At 41.5% G+C, this 23,931-nt stretch overlaps 1 protein-coding gene across 1 annotated transcript; it reads left to right on the top strand.

Moving 5' to 3' along the window:
• Window positions 1-2,428: 2,428 nt before the first annotated feature.
• LOC146676547 (mitogen-activated protein kinase kinase kinase kinase 2-like) lies at window positions 2,429-10,822 on the top strand. The gene is made up of 6 exons (XM_085401200.1): window positions 2,429-2,485; window positions 8,612-8,685; window positions 8,845-8,903; window positions 8,988-9,091; window positions 10,634-10,705; window positions 10,781-10,822. Exons 1-5 carry the CDS (start codon window positions 2,429-2,431, stop codon window positions 10,664-10,666), a joined length of 327 nt encoding a protein of 108 aa, XP_085257326.1. The 3' UTR covers window positions 10,667-10,705; window positions 10,781-10,822.
• Window positions 10,823-23,931: the final 13,109 nt, after the last annotated feature.

Genomic DNA, 23,931 nt, shown 5'->3' with positions numbered 1-23,931 from the left:
ATCCAAAAACTGCTTCAGCTGTGTTTGATGTTTATGCTACAGCCTGTTTACCAATATAATCAATATCAGATATCAGAGCAACAGAAACCTCGGTGATCAGGACGCTGGGACTGAGAACAGGAAGTGGCTCAAACCTCACAGTTTCATAACGTCACCCTGAACTCCACTCACGGAGTTTCTGTCGCCATTGTAGTTTTTAAAGTCCCGTGATAAAGGCGGGTCTTTCTGTGAATCCGCACGCTCATTGGCTAATAGCTCGAGATTGACACATCGTTATCCAATGAGCGTGCGGGAACTTCCGACATAAAGTTGTTTCCTTTGAAAAACCAAAGTCTGATTATTTTTGCCTCCACTGACGGAGCCTGTTGTTCCCGCCACAGAGACACAGTAATGTCAGAGCGGTGTTAACACTCACCCTGCCTCAGCACAGCTCTCACTCTCCTCCTGCTCTCTCACACTAAACGGAGGCTCAGCTAAACTCACTTCCTCTACTTACAGGAAACCAGCGCTCAGAGGAGCCGACCGGCCTCACATTTCACCCACAGACACGAACAGCGTGGAATTATTTTATGTCATAAGAAGAAACACATTCATGTTAACACTCACCTGCCTCAGCTCCACCTTCCTCCTCCTGCTGCTCTGAACGGAGGCTCAATACTTTCACTTTCACTGCTGCTCCCTAAACACAGAGGATGCTGGGACTTGTAGTTGTTTCCTTCCGGTGCGGTCTTCCTCTTTGTTTGTTTGTGTTTGTTTTCAAGTTATTTCGATCATGTAAACATCAACAGAACACGTGAAGCCACACAGAGTTTGTATGTCGAGGTGGGTAGGAGGGTTTGAGGGTTTGGGGAGGGGTCAGAGGGAAGAGGTCTCTCAGTCTTGACAATCCACATTGATGGCATTGCATCTTTCAGCGTGTTTGTGGGTCGATTTGGATGCTCCAGGTGTGAGAGCAGCCACTCAGCCTCTGCTGCAGATGTGTGTCACAAGTTCATCTAGTAGTAGGCTATGGCACTTGGCCACAGGTGGCAGCAGTGGACTGGCCTCCATGTGAGACTGCTCCAGCTGCTATGTGATAGTCCAGCTGCAAACTGAAGATCATATGCAAGTTTTGGAAATTAAACTGTACAATATAAAGCGCCTTGAGGCGACTGTTGTTGTGATTTGGTGCTATATAAATAAAATTGAATTGAAATTCACAATATTCTTAACTTAGCTTTAAAACCAACCCAATCTCTCCTCCACACTCACAAACAAAGACAAACCAACTGACACATCTGAGTCCCTCACTTTCTTCAATCCACTCACTCTCACAAGCTCCACTTAGTCACACTGGCTCTGTTTATTACTAATTACTATTGTCTCCCCAGAAACACTTCAGTTTTCTTTTTTCCTATTTGTGTTTTCGTTTTTTGTATTTGTGTTTTCTTTTTTCCTATTTCAGTTGTGTTTTTTGTGCTTTTGCAGCGTTTTTTTTTTATTGCTGGTGTTTTCTTAAGTTGCAGTCCGTTTGGCCTCTCAGGGCCACCGTAGATAAGGGCCAAAAATAAATACATAACATCATTTCAAATCAGTTTAAAGGTTTATTTGCAAGACACAAAAACAGAAAAAATTAAAAGTTACAAATGTATTGTGCATGAAACAGGAATTCAAACGTGGCTCAGATGTGTGTCACAAGTTCATCTGGCTGTAGGCTATGGCACTTGACCACAGGTGGCGCTAATTGACTTGACTCCATTTGAGTGCACACAAAGTAAACTGCACACTTTAGTTGTGAAGCAAAAACACTGAAATCGCAGTAATAACACGTACGAGGGGAACGATAACGAAGACCAGATGCTCCTGATCGTTACTCTTGCTGTCCTGTGAACAGCATCGGCGTGGTGTTAATGGTTTGCTTTTGTTTTGGCGAGCGCCCCGTGAATGAGAATATGACCAGGTAAACCCGCGACATTTTTAAATAGTTTGTCGTTCAACAGCAACAAGACTGACGGAGTGTGTTTGAGGAAACCTCACAAATGTCACAGATGAAATATTTGGTGTTTATTTGCTGGTTTGTCGGTAGCAGCTCCTTCAAAGTAAGTCTACCACACATCTGTTTGACCAACACCAGTTGATTTGGATCACCGGTCCAAACAATTTGAACCATTGTTGTGTTTCCTTTTGTGTTGAGTTTGACTGATATTTGCTGGATAGCAAATGTTTTAAAGCTATGCAACCTTTATCTGCACATAGCAGTTAAACTGTTTAGATCAATCTTTATTGATAATATACATTATTTATTTATGAATTACTGTGTACACAAGAATAAGTTAATGTATTAAGTTAAACTGGCTGAAGTTTTTGTATTATTCTTGTGATTTTTGTTTTATTGGCCCTGTTTATTTACAGGCCAGGTGACCCTTTAGGGGTTTAAAATGCCGAGCCAATGAACGGCTGGGAGCAGGAATCTTTCTTCACTGAAGCTTCCACTTCCACGGGTCTGGTAGGAAGTTGTCCAAGCCAACAAAACAAACAGACAAAAAATCCACATATCAATCACCTGGATCACCTGTTGAGAAAGAAAAAAGAGAAAACAAGCAAACAAAAGAGAGCAATATAATAAACAACAGCATCGCGATGATCTATGTGAATATAACTGTAAATATTGAATATTATTGTGCAGCACGTAAGATCGACAGCGCACAGTGTGCTTTGAGGTAGCAGCCAAAATGCAAGGCAAGTTTATTTATATCGCACAATTCAACAACAAGGTGATCCCAAGTTCTTTACAGAACATTAAAAAACAAAAACAGATAAAAAGCATGATTTAAACGTGACGTGCCCGTGAGCTCCGCCGGCAGCCAGCTGTGCCAGAGTGACCGAGCCCCAGGCTGAGAGGCCAAAGGCACCCCACCCTGAAGGAGCCCGAGCGAGCCCCAGGCTCCAGGCCCCGACAAGCAGTACCTGGACGCCCATCCCCAGACACAAAGAACCACCAATGCACCGATGTCTGAAGGCGTCTGCCACTGGCAGGGGGAGTGGTGGGGGGAGATAGGCCTCCATACCTTGGAGGGCCTGAGATGTCCCCAGAGAGGTGGCGTCTGATACCCGACCTGACATATGGACACAGACAAACAGGCACACACAGATACAAACATCCATTCCCACCCTCATGCTCTCATATGCAATTACTCAGCAGCAGGTAAGCGCATAGCCCCTCCTGGTAGCCCTCAATGTATACGTGTATTTAAAATTGAGAGGTGGGCAACGGCGCCAGGGGTGAGGTTGTACACCCTGATGTGATTCTGATCTTGGAAACATTAAAGACATTCATAGCCAGACTGCTGACTTTGTGTTTTTATTCAGTCGCCTAACAGAAGTGCAGTGAGAAACGATTTACCCCATCCTGATTTCTTAGCTATTTGCATATTTGCCACACTTACGTGTTTCAGATCGTGAAGCAAATTTTTATGATAGATAAAGATGACCAGAGTCAGTATAAAATAAAGCTTTTACATGTATTGCTGGGAGGTCGGCAGCTCCCTCCACTGCTTGGCCCTCTGTGAAAAACAACTGGGATCCAGCTTCCCTGTGATGCTGAATTATATAAGTGGACAAAAATAAATAGATAGAAGGATGGATGATTGTATTTTGTGTACAATCGTTGAAGTGTAAAAAGGGTTGGCCCTCCGTGGTGCCCTAAGCAAAGTTTGATTTTTGGGGCCCTTTAATAGTGCCAATAATAGTGATTAATGATCACCTACTATAAATGTATTTCATTTTCTAATGTTGATGTTGTTGTAATCCACAGTGAAAAATGTCATAAAAACAGATAACAAATTTGCAACTTTCATGAAAAATATTTTCATTAATATTTAAAAAAAAAAAAAAAACACCTCCCCCTGCTGGCCACACAGAGAAACAATAGATAAAACCTGAGAGCTGCACAGTTGCAGCAGTGTGGTTTACGTCATTCTGTTGTCAGCCTGTTGTCAGCCTGTTTTACACATCGGTGGTTTCTTATTGACGTGTAAAAAGATCTGAAATCGTAGTAAATTCAGCTGCTATTGTGGGCTGGGGATGATTTACACTTAACATTTTAATAACTGGGTATTGAATGTCATAGGCCCAATGTTCCCTCTAATTTTTCAGGTGTCTGAGCGAACACACAAACTCCCTGAGCGGTTCCTTGGACCACTGTGAGCGACAGCAGACGTGTGCACTGTGGTCACACCGGCATCGAATCCATCCAAGTTTCATGGTTTATTAAAATAATCAAATTACAGCGTTTACATTTATGTTAGACTACTTTTAATGAACTGCTTCAGCCCATTTACAATGAAAATGTAAAAGAAATCTTGTTCATGACCTGTGTAGTATGTTAACACTATTGGAAGTACAAATAACTTGAACTCCAATTTAGAAAACACAACTTTTTTTTTTTATAAAGCTCTGACTTGTATTATGAGTCCGTGGTCTGGGAGAGAGTCTGTAACTCTCTGTCTCCAAAATACTGTATATAATGACCAAAGCTGGGAAATTAATCAATCAATCAATCTTTATTTATAAAGCACTTTTCATACAAAAAAAGTAGCACAAAGTGCTTTACATGGTTAAAAGCACCCCACCCCGCCCTCCAACTAACCCCCCACACTCTCATTAACATAAACAATCATGAATGCACCCATATCCCCCCCCAGCCAGGCTGAGAGGACCCCCAGAGCCCCAGCAGCCACGGTCGATCACAGCCCCGGTGCAGAGAGCCCCCTCCGAGGAAACACTGGAGATATGTCACAATAGGATATATACAGGGTAAAAAGATAAAGTAAATAAGAACGGGATACAATAGAAATAGTAAGAAGATAAAAAATGAGTAAGAATAAAATCAATAAATATTAGGTAAAACCTAAATTAATAAATAGAATAACAGGATAGAATAAATAAGCATAAAATAAATAAACGTTAGGTGAAAGATAAATTAAAAAGGTGGTCTTGAGCCTGTTCTTAAAAACATGTACGTTCTCTGCGGCCCTGAGCTCCTCCGGCAGGCTGTTCCACAGACGAGGACCATACCACTGAAAAGCTGCCTCTCCGTGAGTATGTGTGCTGTCTTTGGGAACAGTCAAAAGGCCAGTACCAGAGGACCTCAAGGTCCGCGAGGGTTCGTATGGTAAAAGCAGATCTGAGAGATAAGACGGCCCAAATCAAATTCAAATTCAAATTTTATTTTTCACGCACACAGTCATACACAGTACGATATGCAGTGAAATGCTTGGACAACTGCTCGTGACCTAAAGAAAAAAAAAAAAGGAAATAAATAGGAAATAAATAGGAAAAATTAAAAAGGGTAAATTTAACTAGGAGGGAATAAGATATAAATTAAGGTTAAAAATGAAATAACTGTACAACACAAATTAGAATGAAGGGTAAATTTAACTGGGAGAATAAGAGAAAATATATAAATTAAAGTTGAAAATAAAATAACTGTACAACAAAATACACAATATAGAACTATATAAGAATGTATGAAGAAATATAAATAAATAAATATATACACAATAACAGCAGCTGTACAAGTATTAACTGGAAATGAAGAATATAGTGACCAGTGTTGTGCAATCCACATTATGTCTTGTGCAGTGCAAATATGCTTAAAGTGATTTAAGTGATGAAGTGAAAACAATGTCCAGAAAGTCCAGTGTGTGTGTAAGAACTGTATGTGTGGGTCAGTACTGTGTGGTGGTGTGATTGAGAGACCGTATCGCCTGCGGGAAGAAGCTCCTCCTCAGTCTCTCTGTGTTGGTCTTCAGGGAGCGGAATCGCTTTCCTGACCTCAGCAGAGAGAACAGTCTGTTGTTGGGATGGCTGAGGTCCTTCACGATCTTCCTGGCCTTGGTCCAGCACCGCCTGCTGTAGATTGAGTGCAGGTCAGGGAGCTCGGAGCGGATGGTGCGCTCAGCTGACCGCACAACCCTCTGTAGAGCTCGTCTGTCCTGCATGGTGCTGTTCCCGAACCAGGTTAAGATGTTTCCCGTCAGGATGCTCTCTATGGTGCAGGAGTAAAAGTTCCTGAGCACCTTGGAGGGCAGTTGGAAGTCTCTCAAGCGTCTGAGGTGGTAGAGACGCTGTCGGGCCTTTTTCACCACGGTGTTGATGTGACAGGACCATGACAGGTCCTGCGTGATGTGAACTCCGAGGTATTTGAAGCTGTCCACTCTCTCCACTGGGCACTCGTTGATGACGGGGGTCTGGTAGTTCCTCTCCTGCTTAGTGCTGAAGTCCACTATCAGCTCCTTTGTCTTACTGACGTTTAGAAGGAGGTTGTTCCTCTGGCACCAGTTCTCCAGATTCCTAATCTCCTTCAGGTAGGCCGTCTCGTTGTTATCAGAGATCAGGCCCACCACGACGGTGTCGTCAGCAAACTTGATGATGGTGGTGGAGCTGGTAGTGGCCACACAGTCATATGTGTACAGAGAGTACAGCAGGGGGCTCAGAACACACCCCTGGGGGGCTCCAGTGCTGAGAGTGGTGGAGGCTGAGACATGTCCGCCCATCCTTACTGCCTGTGGTCTGCCAGTTAGGAAGTTGGAGATCCACTGACACATAGATGAGCTGAGTCCCAGATGCTCCAGCTTGGTGGTGAGTGTGGAGGGAATTATGGTATTAAATGCAGAGCTGTAGTCTATGAAGAGCATTTTAACATAATTCCCCCTTCTAGTGTCCAAGTGAGTGAGTGATGTGTGGAGGAGATGAGAGATGGCATCGTCTGTGGAACGATTTGGACGGTAAGCGAACTGTAGTGGGTCCAGTGTGTCTGGTAGTGAAGAAATGATGAAGTCTCTGACCAGGCGTTCAAAGCACTTCATCACTACTGAGGTGAGGGCTACAGGGCGATAGTCATTGAGAGAAGCAGACCATTAAGACATTTAAAAACCAATAAAAGAACTTTAAAATCGATCCTGAAATACACGGGGAGCCAATGCAGCGATTCTAAAACCGGTGTACTGTGGGCCCACCCTCTGGTCTTCGTCAGCACACGAGCTGCAGTTTTGTAAAAGTTGTAAGGGTGATATATTCTTTTTGGGGAGACCAGAGAGCAGGGCGTTACAGCAATCAATGCGACTGGTAATAAAAGCATGCATCAACATATATAGCTGAATTTTTTAAATATTTTGTACACAATAACAGAATAATTTCAGAAAAACACAAAATGACTGGTGTCAATATTATTTGCCCCACAAAAAAGGTCGAATATAAAACAATATTGCAAATATTGCACAGTTAAAAAAAAAAAGCACTACAGCTCAGTTGTTCCCGCCATCCTTTGTCCTCCTGTTTCCCCTCCCTCTCCCCTCCAACGACGAGTTTGATGGTGTTACGGATTCAAATATTGGGGATGGATACAAGAGGAAAAACCACAATAACAACACTGGTCCGACCGGGTTGAGTCAAACGATGATTTTAATGATCACACGCGTGGGAGATGGACACCGTACGCAGACAGCATCAGATCTCAAAATGGTGGAGCATTGATCAAACTCTTATAGCCTCTAGTGGCCCCCACCTTATCATAAAAGCCTAAACATTCACATGCTTTCTCTCACACGGCGCCTAAGCTACGACCTTGGCTCCCTGTTTATCTGCTCCTGCTGAGATGGGGCAGAAAACTCCAGCATGTTCTGTTCTCTTCTAATCAGACAAATAAGGCGATGACTTTCTGCGAACAGTATTTCTTATAACTCAGCAGTATAATGCATCTTGAAACAATATCATTCATTCACAATAAATCAGCAGTCTAATGTAATGCAAATCAGTTTAACTAATGCAATAGTTATCACCTTCTTCTAATTCAGGAGAATAATGCAAACTAAAACTACATAATAATTCACAATCTTCAATTAGGGGTCTAACGTGGCATAAAATAATATTATAATACCACATTGGCAAACTTCTCCCAATGTTTCCACTGAAGGGGTTGAAAGTTAAAAAGCGCCGAAGGTTAAGTTAGGTTTGGAGTAAATCATGGATGTGCGCACGTGTTTGTGTGCAGCTTGTAGTGCAAACGTGCGTGCAGAATTCATGCAGACATGTGTAACTGGTCGTTTTGAGGTAGAAAAGAGTGATGCGCGGTCAAGCTGGTAGTTGAAAGTGTCAGTCAGAGTAGAAGAGCATTGTGTAAAAATGCAAGTAATAACAAAAAAGTGCAAGTCATTAATCGCATCACCCTGAAAAACCTGAGTAAGGAGTGCAGCTCCTGATGAAAGGAGGAGCACTGAAAACCAGGAAATGATGTTTCTGGAACAGTCTGATGACTGAAGCTGGATGTTTGAAGTCTCAGTGAACTGCTTGTCTTTTCCCCACAGCTCCTCCCTCAGCGATGTATATGGCTATATGTTATGAACAATGTGCTGATGTCCGTATCAGGTAACAAACAGCGTGACACAAACGGAGAACATTGTGTCCACTCGATAATATGCTGCTCTAAAAAGGCTCCATCCTGCAGGCAAGTCGTCCCAGCTTTACTCGCACAGCCTGCCAGCTCTGTTTGAACAGAAATCATCATCAGAAACTTTATTGTCATTGTCATGAGAACAACGAAATTAAGAATGGTCCCCGATCATTGCATCAGAAAGGACATCTGCACAAGAAACACAGCAGCCTGTCGCTCAGCACCAACCGCCTCACTGAGCGGATCAGTCTCAGGTACGACACGCCATCACAGATGCAGGGAAACAGGAGCTGTAGGTGCAGCAGTGTTAATAATGTCATGTATGATGCTACCACTTGATTTTGAGGAAGGAGGATACTGTAAACCCAATTTTGTCTGCTTGTTCTGACCTGGATATTCTCTGTTGGCCACAGAAAGTTTACCATATCTGTAAAGATTCCTGACACTAAAGGTTGTAGGAGGTGCAGTGTAGGTAAGCAATGCCGAGTTACTCTGGTCAGTCTGTTTGTTCACGGAGAACAACTGCAGACACTTAGTCCTGCTCTCTCTGTTTCAGCAAGAAACCCATACACAGATAGTACATATCTGTGCGGGGCTGTCCCATCTGGCCTGGTTTTACTCTTGTGGTATGAGCCTCTTCAAAAGTTCATGCATCTAAAGGTTTGTACAGATATGTCGAACTTGCCACCTGAATAAATGTCTTCCTTTCTAACTCTAACCCTATTTCCACAATGCAAACCAGTCATTAGACCTGAATTACATAAAAGTAGACAGACAGCATATCAAAATCTGAAGCTGAAGAATGTAATTGATTTTTTTTAATAACATATGCATACAACAAGATTTTAGAGACTAAATAAAAGAAACGTTGTATAAACGCCGTCCAAAAACACCAACAGCACTTTCTCTGGGTCCAAGCTCGTGTAACTGAATGGTTACCATGTGTTTTCTGTGCTACAGGAACAGTGTTATCAGCACACAGTTCAACGCCAGCATGCACCATTAGATCACATAGCACAGATAATTGACAGTTTTTTTGTGAATGTCTCGCACATTTCATAACGATAATGTATGTACTGTGAGAACAGAGCTCTGTGTTAAGCCTGTCTGCAGTCCTAACACAGTGCTGCTTGGAGAAACACGCCTGTGTCACAACATTATGGAAAAGTGGCATCAGTCCAAAGACGTGCAGTTAGGGGATGGATGGATGGATGGATGGATGGATGGATGGATGGATGGATGGATGGATGGACGGAAGGATGGATCGACGGGTGGATGGATGGATGGATGGATGGACGGGTGGATGGATGGATGGACGGCTGGATGGATGGATGGATGGATGGATGGATGGATGGATGGATGGATGGATGGATGGGTGGGTGGATGGATGGATGGACGGATGGGTGGACGGGTGGATGGATGGATGGACGGGTGGATGGATGGATGGATGGATGGATGGATGGACGGATGGATGGATGGATGGATGGATGGGTGGGTGGGTGGATGTTTGGACGAACAGATGGACGGGTGGATGGATGGATGGATGGATGGATGGATGGATGGATGGATGGATGGACGGCTGGACGGATGGACGGGTGGATGGATGGATGGATGGATGGATGGATGGATGGATGGACGGGTGGATGGACGGATGGATGGATGGACGGATGGATGGATGGATGGATGGATGGATGGATGGGTGGGTGGATGTTTGGACGAACAGATGGACGGGTGGATGGATGGATGGATGGATGGATGGATGGATGGATGGATGGGTGGGTGGATGGATGGATGGATGGATGGGTGGATGGCATCGGTTTATCTTTAATCTCAAGATTTAATAATCATACAAGAATTCTGTTGTGCTGTTTTTGACGGTTGTATGAACAGGTTCAGCTCAGGTTTAACAAGCATCACTTAACCATCCATGAGAATTTATTTAGTTTTTTTTGTTTTCCTTGGTGACTGTTTCACAGCAACTCGCCATCAGACTCCCAGATTCTCTTCTCAGCTGTGTGTTGGAGTGAGAGACTGCAGTAATGATAAACCACCAACCGGCCAACAGCTCAGGTTTGATATTATAGAGCTGAACGGCGCTCCTGTTCCAGTGCCAGGTAGGACCGTTTCTGCGTGTCTCTGCTGACTTCCTGAAGCTTCAAGCTTCAACTTGTTGCAACAAGCTTCCTTCTTTCCGTGCATCAGGAGATAGTGGAGCACTCAGAGTCGTGCAGGTAACCCAGCTGGACCGAGACACTGTTCTCATCACCTTGGAAAGTAAGTCCCCTCGCATATTGTGAATCCTTCAAATGTCTTTCATGCTCATTCTCAATCTGTGTACTGTTTGGACAGGAACTGTAAAGATCGTGAACCTGCAAGGACTTCCATCCAGACAGCTGCCTGCAGAAATAGTCTTTGACTTCCCCATTGAAACACTAGGTAGAAATGATGATGTGACAAACAAAGTGAATGAGAGCTGATGTGTGTCCTGAAAGCTGAGTGACACCTCCTGTTCTGTCAGTCTGCTTGCAGGATAGTGTGCTGGCATTCTGGAAGCATGGCCTCAAAGGGAGGAGTTTCCATTCAGATGAGGTGATGAACTAGTAAATTCATCCAACGTTGGCTGAGCTCGTATCATGTGCTTATCATATTAGTTCTAAGTCATTACACATGTGAATTTTCACTTTATGTGCAGGTAACACAAGAAATTACAGATGAGAGTCGTGTGTTCAGAGTTCTGGGAACAAACAGGTATGTTAACTGTATGCTGACAAGAGCTATCAATCACTGTGAGAAACTAGTAATCCTAGTACATCAGAAGTAATCAGGATAGTATTTTTCTTGATACTATTGTTAATAGACCTGGAAGTGATTTTCAGAGTAGCATGTGGAAGTAGCATGAATACTGCTAGCATTAATGGTAGCATTAAAGCAGGAGTCACACTAGAGTGTTTGTTCTGTTGGTTACTCAGATCCAAGGATTTAGGAAATGCAGCCTATGTGTTTGCATGCAGCCCTCCAAAGAAAAACAGCCATTAAAGTTACCAACTACCGTCTACCTGACACTTTGTACAGAAAACTACTTTCCTTAGTGCTAATTTTCTTTATTCTAGTGCCAAATCACAACAATAGTCACTTCAAGACACTGTATATTTTAAGATAAAGGCCCTGCAATTATGGTGCACAAAGGTGAAAAACTCCCTTTTAGCAGGTGAAAACCTGAACCAGGCTGGGGGAGGGGCGGGCATCTGCTGCGATTGGTTGGGGGGGTGAGAGGAGGAAGACGGGACAAAGACAATCTGGGGAAGAGAGCCAGAGAATATTCTCAACTAATGATTGAATGCAGAGAGGTGTTTAAACAGATAGTGAGTGAAAAGGGCGACTGAAGAAGAAACACTTGGTGCATCACGGGAACCCGCCAGCAGCCTAGACTTAGGCTAACTAAGGGAGGATTCAGGGAAGAAAGGAAAGTTTGAAGCCTAATGTTAAAAGTAGAGAGGGTGTCTGTCTCCCAAACCCAAACTGGAAGCTGGTTCCACAGAAGTGGTGGCTGTAGTTCAGGTGGGGGAGCAGGTCACCTACTCCCCGTCTACATGCCAGATATCCTGCATGAAAGTTGCTCTTCGGTGCATCCGTCAGAGTATGAATGGGTGTGAACGGGTGAATGAGGCAAGCTTTGAGTGCTCAGAGTAGAAAACCACTATATAAGAACCAGTCCATTTACCATTTACCAAGAGGGGCCTGGAAACCGAAGGGTCTGGCTCCCATTTTACTTTTAAATACTTGGAACGAAGTGCTCTAATGGGGTGATATGGTACTATAAGGTCATTAAGATAAGACAGGGGCTGATTATTCAAAACCTTTTATGTGAGGATTTTGAATCTTTTATTCTGGATAAAACAGGGAGCCAATAAATGTTCTGTTTCTAGTCCCTGTCAGGACTCTCGCTGCAGCATGTTGCTCAGAGCAGTCTGGAATTGATTTTTGACTAAATAATTAAAACTAATAATAATATATTACTATATTATATTACTAACAAATCCAGGACACCCCTGTTGATCCAGCAGCTCTTAATGAAGTTTGTAATAAGAATCGTGGTGAGTTCATTAGAAATATTTCACTTTTCTTTTTTAAATCAGTCATTACAGGAATCATCTGAAGTGCAAAAACAGTGGGATTATATATGAGAAGGACGGACTCAAAGACTGTCGTGTATCACATATATATTACATAGATGTCCAAAATCAATGCATCATTAATGAAACTGAAACAAAAGTACTGAATTTCATGTGGAAGACCAAACCTCAGCATTCAGGAAAGTCTTATACAGGAGCAAAGATAATGGACGTTACCCGGAGTTTTCCACTGTGAAACCAGGAATAACAGCTTAAAAATGTTTCTGTGATCTAAATCATTGTCAGCCTGGCAGGCAAATAGCGTGGACACCAAAGTTTGTGAACGTGATAACCTGAGAACAAAGACATGTAGGATTTTAAATCGGTACCATAGGTGTGTCTACTGGGAGGCTGAGGCTTAGCGCTGGTGGCTGCCAGTACTAAGTATTATTATACAGTGGATTAGTGGATCTTATCTTCTTTCCTTGTGTTTCAGTTAGTTTTTACTTCAAAACATACGTAGAAAACAGGAAATACTTTGTATCAATAGGTAACTTCACATCTGAGCAGACAAGTATCACATGTGGAGTTCCCCAAGGTTCCATCTTGGGACCCCTTCTGTTTAACATCTACATGCTCCCACTGGCACAGATTATAAACAACAACAAAATAAACTATCACAGCTATGCAGATGACACACAAATATATATCACAATGTCACCAGGAGACCGAGGCCCTGTACAGGCTCTTGGTAAATGCATTGAGGAAATCAATGACTGGTTGTGCCACAATTTTCTCCAGCTAAACAAAAACAAAACTGAGGTAATAGTCTTTGGCGCCAAAGAAAAACGATTACAGGTCACCAGAGAACTTCAATCTATACATCTAAAAACCACAAACCAGGCGAGAAATTTGGGTGTAGTGATGGATGCAGACCTAAACTTAGAAAAACACATTAAGACAATAACAAAGTCAGCTTACTATCACCTCAAGAATATATCAAGGATAAAAGATCTGATGTCTCAACAGGACCTGGAAAAACTAGTCCATGCATTCATCTTTAGTAGGCTTGATTACTGTAACAGCATCTTTACAGGTCTACCTAAAAAAAATCAGTCAGACAACTACAGCTCATTCAGAACTCTGCTGCTCGAGTCCTCACTAAGACCAAAAAAGTGGACCACATCAGTCCAGCTCTGAGGTCCTTACACTGGCTGCCTGTCCGTCAGAGGATAGACTTTAAAGTTCTGATGCTGGCCTATAAAGCTCTGAATGGTTTAGGACCAAAATACATCAATGACCTCCTGACCCAGTATGAACCATCCAGATCCCTCAGGTCATCTGGATCCGGTCTTTTATCAGTTCCCAGAGTCAGAACCAGACACGGAGAAGCTGCATTCAGCTTTTATGCTCCTTATATCTGGAACAAACTCCCAGAAAGCCTCAGATCAGCTGAAACACTCAGTTTATTTAAATCCAGGTTGAAGACTCACCTGTTCTCAGCTGCATTTGAATAAAGCACCAAATCCACACTTTAAGCTTAAATTTCAAAACTTACATTTAACTACTGATTTTATCTACTGTTCTGATTTTATCTGTTTTGATTTTATATACTGTTGTTTGTTTGTTTGTTTGTTAATTAGTTAGTTAGTTTATTTGCTTGTTTTAATCAATTTTAAATCATGCTTTTTATTTGTTCTTGTTTCTAATGTCTCTGTAAAGCACTTTGAATCACCTTGTTGTTGAATTGTGCTATACAAATAAACTTGCCTTGCCTTGCCTTGCCTTGCCTTGCCTTGCCTTACTCAAACTGGGTGTAGAAGGAATCCCTGCAAAGGTTTCTTTTTCTTCTGTGTTATGTTTTATGTATTTCTCAGCTCTTTGCTTCCTTTTTTCTACTTTAAACTTATTTGTATGCTGGTGTGTAAATGTTCACACTTATCATAAAGTTTAAAAAAGTAGTAGGCGTGGTGATGAGCAGGAACAGGAGTAAAACTCCAGTAAGTGTACCAGTACTGTACCAGTGTGTAGCATTAAAGTCAAACTACAGTGGTTGTAGTATCAGTAGAGTAGTGTTAGTACTAGAGGTGGGAGGAGTAGAAGCAGGTGGAGGCACTGGCTTTAGGTTAGTACTGCCTTTCTCTGGCTCTCCTTTACAACTCATCTCCTTCTCATTTGCTGACAATGTGCAGAGACATCCTCCTTCAGAGCACACCGACTGATGACCCGTCAGCACTGAGCAGCCTGTACATCCTGACAGGACACGAAAGCAGCTACTGAGAGAGGACACGGGGCTCATTCGACGGTGTTACCAAAGAAAAGCACAGCCTGTCTGTAACTGTGGGGTGGAAACGATGCTCTGTTTCACTGAGGCTGTGCCAGGAAACGGTTCAATGCTGGGAATGACAAATGTTAGGAAGGTATCCTGCTGACTGTCCAGCCTTCACCTGTACACAAGACACCTGTCAAGGTCCTCGCTGGGGTTATAGTTGATAAAGCTTTCTAGCTTTTCTTGTCTATTCAGCTTACCTGCTTAAATCAGACCTTTCTGTTAAAGCTAATGCAGACTCCACTGATCCGCCCGCTCAGTGTGGACGGGAGAATAACCTGAACATGGCCTCTGGGACATCATCATACTGATGTTATGAAGCGCTCAGTCAGGTTTTCTTCTTGATCAGACTGAGGGGCAGACTGAGTGTGTTTTGGTGCCTCAACATTCAGTCATATTCTGTAAAGCCATTTTCTGTCTGCATGCTGCACATAAACTCTTTGGACCAGAGTGCTGTGACACCTACACCTTACACCTGCAGGAGCTGCTCGGCCATAGAAAGCTGCTCTGTGAAGTGCACGGCTTTTTTGCCAGTGTTGATTTTATGGGTTTAATGTAATAACTAATTTTTCACATCATCGTCTGAGTCGTAATCCCAACGAGGAAACCTGGAATGTAAAACTTGATGGACGCTCCAGCTGAAGAGTGAAGTGTCAGACTTTTAATGGATCTTTCAAGCATTAGCGTACTTACAATGGCAGAAACAGTGCCACGTCTAAAGCATAGGAGCCATCTTCATCTCATTCTTCCCATTTCATGCAAGTTTCTTCTCATCCTCAGATGGACAGAATTTGGTTTGCTGACTTCATTCAGTCACACCATACTAGAGCATAAAAAGTGGAAATAAACTGGTCAGTAAGAAAGTGTGATGCTTGAAAGTATAGCGTAAGGACAGCAGCAGCACTGCATTTACAGCTGATATGATGACTTCAGCATCTTTAAAGAACTGTGAAGGAATTATCAGTGCTAACACAACCTTAAGCACGTGATGTGACCGTATACACTGCTTACACTTTCAGTATCCTTACTTAAAGAGAACATCTCAGAAAAAAGTACAGTTAGCAAGAAGCTTTGAGAACAAGGCAGTGTTATTGTATGCTAACCACCGTGGTGGTGTAGCTTGTCCTGATAAAAAGTGAATGTGGTCACATTATACTTGTTAACTAAAATGAAAAAAATAAAATAATTCCACTACATGGGTAAAGATATTTATGATATTTATGGAAAGGATACTATAAAAGTAACACTGGCCTTTCCATGAGAGAAACTTGAAGTACAGTATGCATGTTGAGATTAATGTTTGTTTAATATGTTTTTGCTACTATGTGAAGATGTGATGTTATTAACAACACAGAATAGACAGAAATAAAGATTTTCATACTCTTGGAGTTTTATGAAGAGTTTGTTGGGTTGTTCTTCTTTGAATGTGTGGATCGATGCTTCTGCGATTTATATCTTAATCCTTCAATTTGTAAAAAACATTTTGAATTCCGTTTGAGAAGATAAATGAAGGTTCTTGCGTTCAAGTGGAGGCTCTAGCAGACTGAGAAAGTAACTGCATAACTGGTCAAAGGAGCTTGTAAAGAAAAGCGTCTGGACTTCTTTAAGTTACTTGAAGACGTTTCACCTCTCATCCGAGAAGCTTCTTCAGTTCTAAGGTCAAATGGTGGAGAGTCCCAGATAACTGCATAACTATGTTATTCCTGCACACATAGCAGCAAGTAAGTGAAGGCAGTGATGAGCGCTGATGAGTTCTCAGATCACTCAGTCAGTCTCTGAGCGTCACCTTTATTGTGATCGCGCACTTTAAGCTTTCATGCCTGTATTTTTGCACAATTGTGATAATACTGTATTGAAAGAAATCTGTGCACAGACGAACATGGGGTGGCTTTGCTCAGGTAGTAGAGGAAGGTGCTTCAATCCCCGTCTGCATGCCAAATATCCCTGGGCAAGATACCAACCCAGAGTTGCTCTCCGAATGTGTGTGAACATTACACAGAAAGTGCTTACAGAGAAAAGTGCTTGCGTACACCTGAATGAGGCAAGTTCTTTAAAGTGCTTTGAGTACTATATAAGAACCAGTCCATTTACATCGCCAAAGCACTCAATACTCTCTTTACGAAGTTCTCTGTAGTTTGTTTCTCCAGCACCATATTTGACCGCGGTCAAGTGAGCCCTCACTTACGACGACACAGTCAAGCCAGCCGCACCTAAAATGTTGTTGCACTATTCTTATGCATATTACGGTACGGGTGCCGACTGGCTTAGAAATGCAGTCTTTTGTGTCCTGACCAGAGATGGGCGGTAACGCGTTACTTGTAATCCGATTACTTTTTTCAAGCAGCGTTTAAAGCGTGGAAGTACTGACCTTACTTTGAGTTTGATTCCATAAAAAGTGACAAAAACATTAGTGTCCGTTGTGCGTGGGAAGAAAACTTCTTTTTACGGTGAAAAACCCCTAAACTTCCAAGCAAGCACCGAGTGCGCTACCACGTAATGGGAAAGTCACAGAGAAACTCGCGGATTCTTCAACTGACCGCGGCACACCTGCACCAGGGTAAACCTCCGCCTACCCTACTCCTGCTTTACAGGTGAAAATAGAGCCAAAGGACCGCTAGTCTTTGATTTTATTTATTTTCTGCTGTGTTTTACTTGCATCTATTTGAAAGAGTGAGTGTAAACACAAAAAATATTTTATTTTATGTGCTGGAATGGGCAGAAAATAAGTTTAAATATTAAACAAATTTCTTCCAGTCAGAGAATGTTGCATATAATTCAATTTTTGCTTGATGCATAAAGTTAAAAGATTAAAACTAATTAAACAAGTTTTAAAAAGAGAGACTTTTCCATTTGATTACATTTTATATGATGGATTATGCAGAAAAAGTAGAATTGGGCTGAAAGATCTATCGCTTTATCACCTATTCAGGTTGTAAATCGTGTTTTTAAAAAGTAACTAAGTAATTAATTACTTTTGAAAATAAGTAATCAGTAAAGTAACAGGATTACTTTTTGGGGGAAGTAATCAGTAATTAGTTACTGATTACTTTTTTCAAGTAACTTGACCAACTCTGGTCCTGACACTATTGTACTTCACAATCCACTCCCAGTTTTGGTTCATCTCCACTTTTCCACTTTTTCCACTCCACCCTGTGATCCACAGCCCAAATTACTGTACGATTCAGAGAAAATTAACAGTAAAATTTACCCAATTTACTGTACTGTACTCTATATTTTCTCATATTTGAGCTCAGATTACAGGAAAACTGTAAGAGGTGACACTGATATCTCACTAGATTCTGACTCTGGGTGACCCCCACACACCCAAGATTACTGTACGGTTTCTGAGATTGCTTTGTTAACCCTCTCAAGGCAGGCATTGCAGATATGCAACAGTTAAAAGCTAACAACCTGATCACCCCACATACATATTTCATGAGTTTTTTACTCAGAAGTACCACTGCAGGTATTCTTTTGTGCATTAGCAACAAAAACTTAATTTGAGCCTGAGAGGGTTAAGCATGAGTATGACAAAGGCTAAGAAAATATACTGCCTACAATAATATCAAATTTAAACAACAAATTACAAAATTGCCACACCTGCTGTTATTGCCAGGTGTTCGATAGAGCATTATTTAGTCATAAAAAATACATATCACTGAAATATCATCAGTAAAAGAAACACTCTGTCATGGTCCTGGGTCAGTGACCCAGTGCTTTTAGTTATCATTTTCTAGTTTATTATGATGATGATGATTATTATTATTGTTTGAGTTCTATGTGTGATATTCGGTCTGCCTTTGAGTCTGTGTCTCTGTCTGTCTATGGTGTCACCCCATCTGTTTGTGAAGCTGTCTGTTTAGATCTGTGTCTTGTTTGGTTCCCCGTGTCTGAGTTTCCTGTTTTATTGTGAAGGTCTCTGTCTGATGTGAGTATGTTCAGTTTACATTTCCCCTGTCCCATCAGCTCTGATTTCTCCCAGCTGTGTTGCCCTCCTGTCTCTCATCTCCTGATTACTGGTGTGTGTGTATTTAAGCCCTGTGTGTTCTCCTGCATGTTGCCGGTTCGTCTGTATTACTCAGTGTATCCACCGTGCCTTCTCCTTGCGTTTCATCGTCATTCTCCTCTGCTCGTTTTCAATCAGGATTGTGCTCTGTAGTTTAGTTGTTTCCCAGTTTAGTTTAGTTCGAGCCCCGTTTGCTGTTTGTCCACATTCTTTTTGTGTTCAATAAATCACCTTCACTTCTCCACGACTGCCTGTGATTGGATCCTCATTTATTCCGCTCGGCTCGCCTCGGCAGCCGTGACACACTCACTATGTAAGACATGTTAGCAAATTCAGTTAATAAATAATGTATCAAATCTATACAGATGTTTGAAGGTATATTGCAAAGCATGTTTGTTTCTTATGGCTTACAAATGTGTTTGCCTTTAACATAATTTACATTTTATTTATACAGTTTCACAGACGAAACAACAAAATAGGTTTCCTGAACTGTTCTTCGTGGCCTAATTTTGAATCCTTCTGAGGGGGATGCATTATCCATGAAGGTGGGCAATTTGTTCGTCGATCTCTGACCCTCGCTGACTCTGACGCCTCCTAATTCTGCTTCCAGCCTCGCTGATTAATTTGTTGTCACTGATGCTGTCACCAGTTGTACACAACATCTGTTTGTCCACCAGTCTAATCTGTAATTCAGGTGAACCCAGAATTACCTGCATCTTTGTAATGTTTCAGAAAATATACACTATATGTTGATGGGCTTTGTCCCACTTTTCTTTCCTTTATAAGTAAGAATCTCTGTGGTTTTAATGACAATTCATATACAGATTGTGGAGGACATTTTATTCAACACTCAAAAAAGTTCCTCACCAGCAGACTGTAGTACAATTTCAGCCCACAGTTAATAAACCCATCCAATGCAGCGTTATCAGAGAAATTATGCAAGTGTTATGTTTGTATGTACTGGTAATCTATTTATCATTTATCATGATTCCTGCTCTGATGATTACTTTCTTCTCCTTCTGTAATTTTAACAGATAAAGGATGTTGAACATTAAGCTCCAAACAGGATGAATGAGGAAGACCACAGAGGAGAATCGTGGATGTAGTGAAAGAATATATGCAGATGGTTTTTTTCATGGTGGAGGAGCAACTTCTGATACCATCTTAAAGAAAAAACACATAAAATTGAAGAGTAAAAATAATGACAACAATATGTCTAAATTTTTTATTAATTCTTTAGAGCAAATGCAGTCTTGTCATGGTCAGAGTTGCCCACTCATATTTAACTAATTCAAATACAATTACTGCATTTAAATGCTTATGTTCTAATAAAAGGCATCGTTTAATACTTCTGCCATGACAACCCAAATAAATCAATGAGAGGGAAACGGGAAGATTAGTCATCAGGCAAGGTTTACTGTTCATTTACCATGCCTTGATAACAGTAAGCTTAACAAAAGACAAATGTTGGGGACGAGAAAAGGTGTTCTGTCAAAACATCCTACCGTAGCGTAAATTTATAGTCTTGTCTATCAATCCGTGCTAACTTATCAGAATATGCTACCTTACGTGGTTAATGGCTCCGTTGTATAGGTAGCGTGTTCAGATGGCCCAATCACACTATTAAAACATGCTTCCTGCTGGGATTTATATAGGTAGCATGTTCAGATGACCCAATCACACTATTAAAACATGCTTCCTGCTGGGATTTATATAGGTAGCATGTTCAGATGACCCAATCACACTATTAAAACATGCTTCCTGCTGGGATTTATATAGGTAGCGTGTTCAGATGACCCAATCACACTATTAAATCATGCTTCCTGCTGGGATTTATATAGGTAGCGCGTTCAGATGGCCAAATCACACTATTAAAACATGCTTCCTGCTGGGATTTATATAGGTAGCGTGTTCAGATGGCCAAATCACACTATTAAAACATGCTTCCTGCTTGGATTTATATAGGTAGCGTGTTCAGATGGCCAAATCACACTATTAAAACATGCTTCCTGCTGGGATTTATATAGGTAGCGTGTTCAGATGACCCAATCACACTATTAAAACATGCTTCCTGCTTGGATTTATATAGGTAGCGTGTTCAGATGACCCAATCACACTATTAAAACATGCTTCCTGCTGGGATTTATATAGGTAGCGTGTTCAGATGGCCAAATCACACTATTAAAACATGCTTCCTGCTGGGATTTATATAGGTAGCATGTTCAGATGACCCAATCACACTATTAAAACATGCTTCCTGCTGGGATTTATATAGGTAGCGTGTTCAGATGACCCAATCACACTATTAAAACATGCTTCCTGCTGGGATTTATATAGGTAGCGTGTTCAGATGACCCAATCACACTATTAAAACATGCTTCCTGCTGGGATTTATATAGGTAGCGTGTTCAGATGGCCCAATCACACTATTAAAACATGCTTCCTGCTGGGATTTATATAGGTAGCGTGTTCAGATGGCCAAATCACACTATTAAAACATGCTTCCTGCTGGGATTTATATAGGTAGCGTGTTCAGATGACCCAATCACACTATTAAAACATGCTTCCTGCTGGGATTTATATAGGTAGCGTGTTCAGATGACCCAATCACACTATTAAAACATGCTTCCTGCTGGGATTTATATAGGTAGCGTGTTCAGATGACCCAATCACACTATTAAAACATGCTTCCTGCTGGGATTTATATAGGTAGCGTGTTCAGATGACCCAATCACACTATTAAAACATGCTTCCTGCTTGGATTTATATAGGTAGCGTGTTCAGATGACCCAATCACACTATTAAAACATGCTTCCTGCTGGGATTTATATAGGTAGCATGTTCAGATGGCCAAATCACACTATTAAAACATGCTTCCTGCTGGGATTTATATAGGTAGCGTGTTCAGATGACCCAATCACACTATTAAAACATGCTTCCTGCTTGGATTTATATAGGTAGCGTGTTCAGATGACCCAATCACACTATTAAAACATGCTTCCTGCTGGGATTTATATAGGTAGCATGTTCAGATGGCCAAATCACACTATTAAAACATGCTTCCTGCTGGGATTTATATAGGTAGCGTGTTCAGATGACCCAATCACACTATTAAAACATGCTTCCTGCTGGGATTTATATAGGTAGCGTGTTCAGATGACCCAATCACACTATTAAAACATGCTTCCTGCTGGGATTTATATAGGTAGCGTGTTCAGATGACCCAATCACACTATTAAAATATGCTTCCTGCTGGGATTTATATAGGTAGCATGTTCAGATGGCCAAATCACACTATTAAAACATGCTTCCTGCTTGGATTTATATAGGTAGGGTGTTCAGATGGCCAAATCACACTATTAAAACATGCTTCCTGCTTGGATTTATATAGGTAGCGTGTTCAGATGACCCAATCACACTATTAAAATATGCTTCCTGCTGGGATTTATATAGGTAGCATGTTCAGATGACCCAATCACACTATTAAAACATGCTTCCTGCTGGGATTTATATAGGTAGCATGTTCAGATGGCCAAATCACACTATACATAACATAAGTGGTGGCTCGTCCGGGATCTTTGGACATTTTAGTGGAGACTGAATGTCAGTTTGTTTTGCTTTTAAGTGGGTGAGTGATGGTGTTCAGTGTAATTGAGCAAACTCCCTTTAGTGTGTTTCAGCTGGGTGACTGTGCTGCCCTTCCATCGAAGCACTTGTTTGTTGTTTTGCTTTATTGTTTTAGTTTGTGTTTGGTGGCTATCCTGGGTGGGGGTACGCTTCAGAGTTTGGTAGGAGACTATATCTCTGGTCTGCTGCCTGCTCTCGAGTTCGCGTTTAAAGTTGCCTCGAGCCTGGTACACCACTGAAGACTAGGGTAGGGAAAGTAAGGGATTTGTTGTTTTTAGTGTACTTTTGGTTTTGTGTTGTAGCAGGTCAGGTAATCATTTTGGGTTTGACTGTTGTGCTCTTTTGTGTTGGTCACATGTTACTTTTTGTGTGTTCAGTGTGGCAACTTCAGATCCTCATGTAGGGGCATCCATGCTTAAAGATGCCAACTTGCTTCAGAGGAACTTTTAATTTGTTTAGGGGTCCTAGAGGAACCCTTTTAAGGGAGGAGGTGTTACGTCCCTCTGCAGCTTCTAATCGTCTCAGTGTTTTCAGCTGGTGCTAATTGGCCACACCTAGTCAGGTGTGGATAAAAGCATACCTGAGGCAAGCTTCCCGGCAGTGCACTAGTCTTTGCCTTGGTGGCACCAGCCATTTTAGCCAACCTGGTTTTCCATTTTAGGATGAAACCTCTTCTCACCCACACTCTGCTATTCATCTCTGTTTTTATGTTGCGGCTTTTGAGCCGGGTCGTAACACTGAAGATTACAAAGATCAACATTAAGACCAGTCTGTGCATTCAAAGCAGTGACAGAAAAGAGTGTGGGGCATTAACCCCCACTCACTGAAATGGCATCCAAGATGCCTTCATAACTTTAAGAAAAGGAAAGAAAAAAGGCAATAAAATGCAACAGCCTTTAAATTTGGTTTTATTTGTAGAGTAAATGTAATAGCGTACATGTTAAATAAACATTTAATTCCCACGAAACATACTAATGATATGGCAGACATCGAAACAGGTAAAAGAAACAATCATATTTATTCATTTTCATTAATTTAAAATACCCTTTACAAAGTATATATATATAGAAACATAATCCAACATATGTGGAAAAAAAACAAAAAAACCTGACACCCTGCTTTAAACGCACATATATAAAAGTTACTCTTTTAATAATTTCTACTTTGTTGTCCTGATGACGCAGTCGTTCACCTGCATGTGGTGCAATCCAATTAGGCTGTCAGTAGTACTTCAGGTCTCCCAGCCCTTTGCCAGACAGGAGGAGACACCAACCCCCAGGTAACTCAAACAAAGATGTATTAATATAACATAAAACAGAGCTTTGACCTTGCAAGGTTAATATGTGTGCACGCCATATAAACATTGGAAGGTGTGATGGAAAAATGAATACATTTAATAAAGAAACGATATTGAACAATAAATGGA

Source organism: Rhamphochromis longiceps, linkage group LG3, assembly GCF_057381845.1.
Source record: "Rhamphochromis longiceps isolate RC_006_pf linkage group LG3, R_longiceps_female_GT1.1, whole genome shotgun sequence".
NCBI classification, from domain to species: domain Eukaryota; kingdom Metazoa; phylum Chordata; class Actinopteri; order Cichliformes; family Cichlidae; genus Rhamphochromis; species Rhamphochromis longiceps.
Note: the sequence above shows the minus strand (reverse complement) of the source record. Positions and strands in the feature narration are given on the sequence as shown.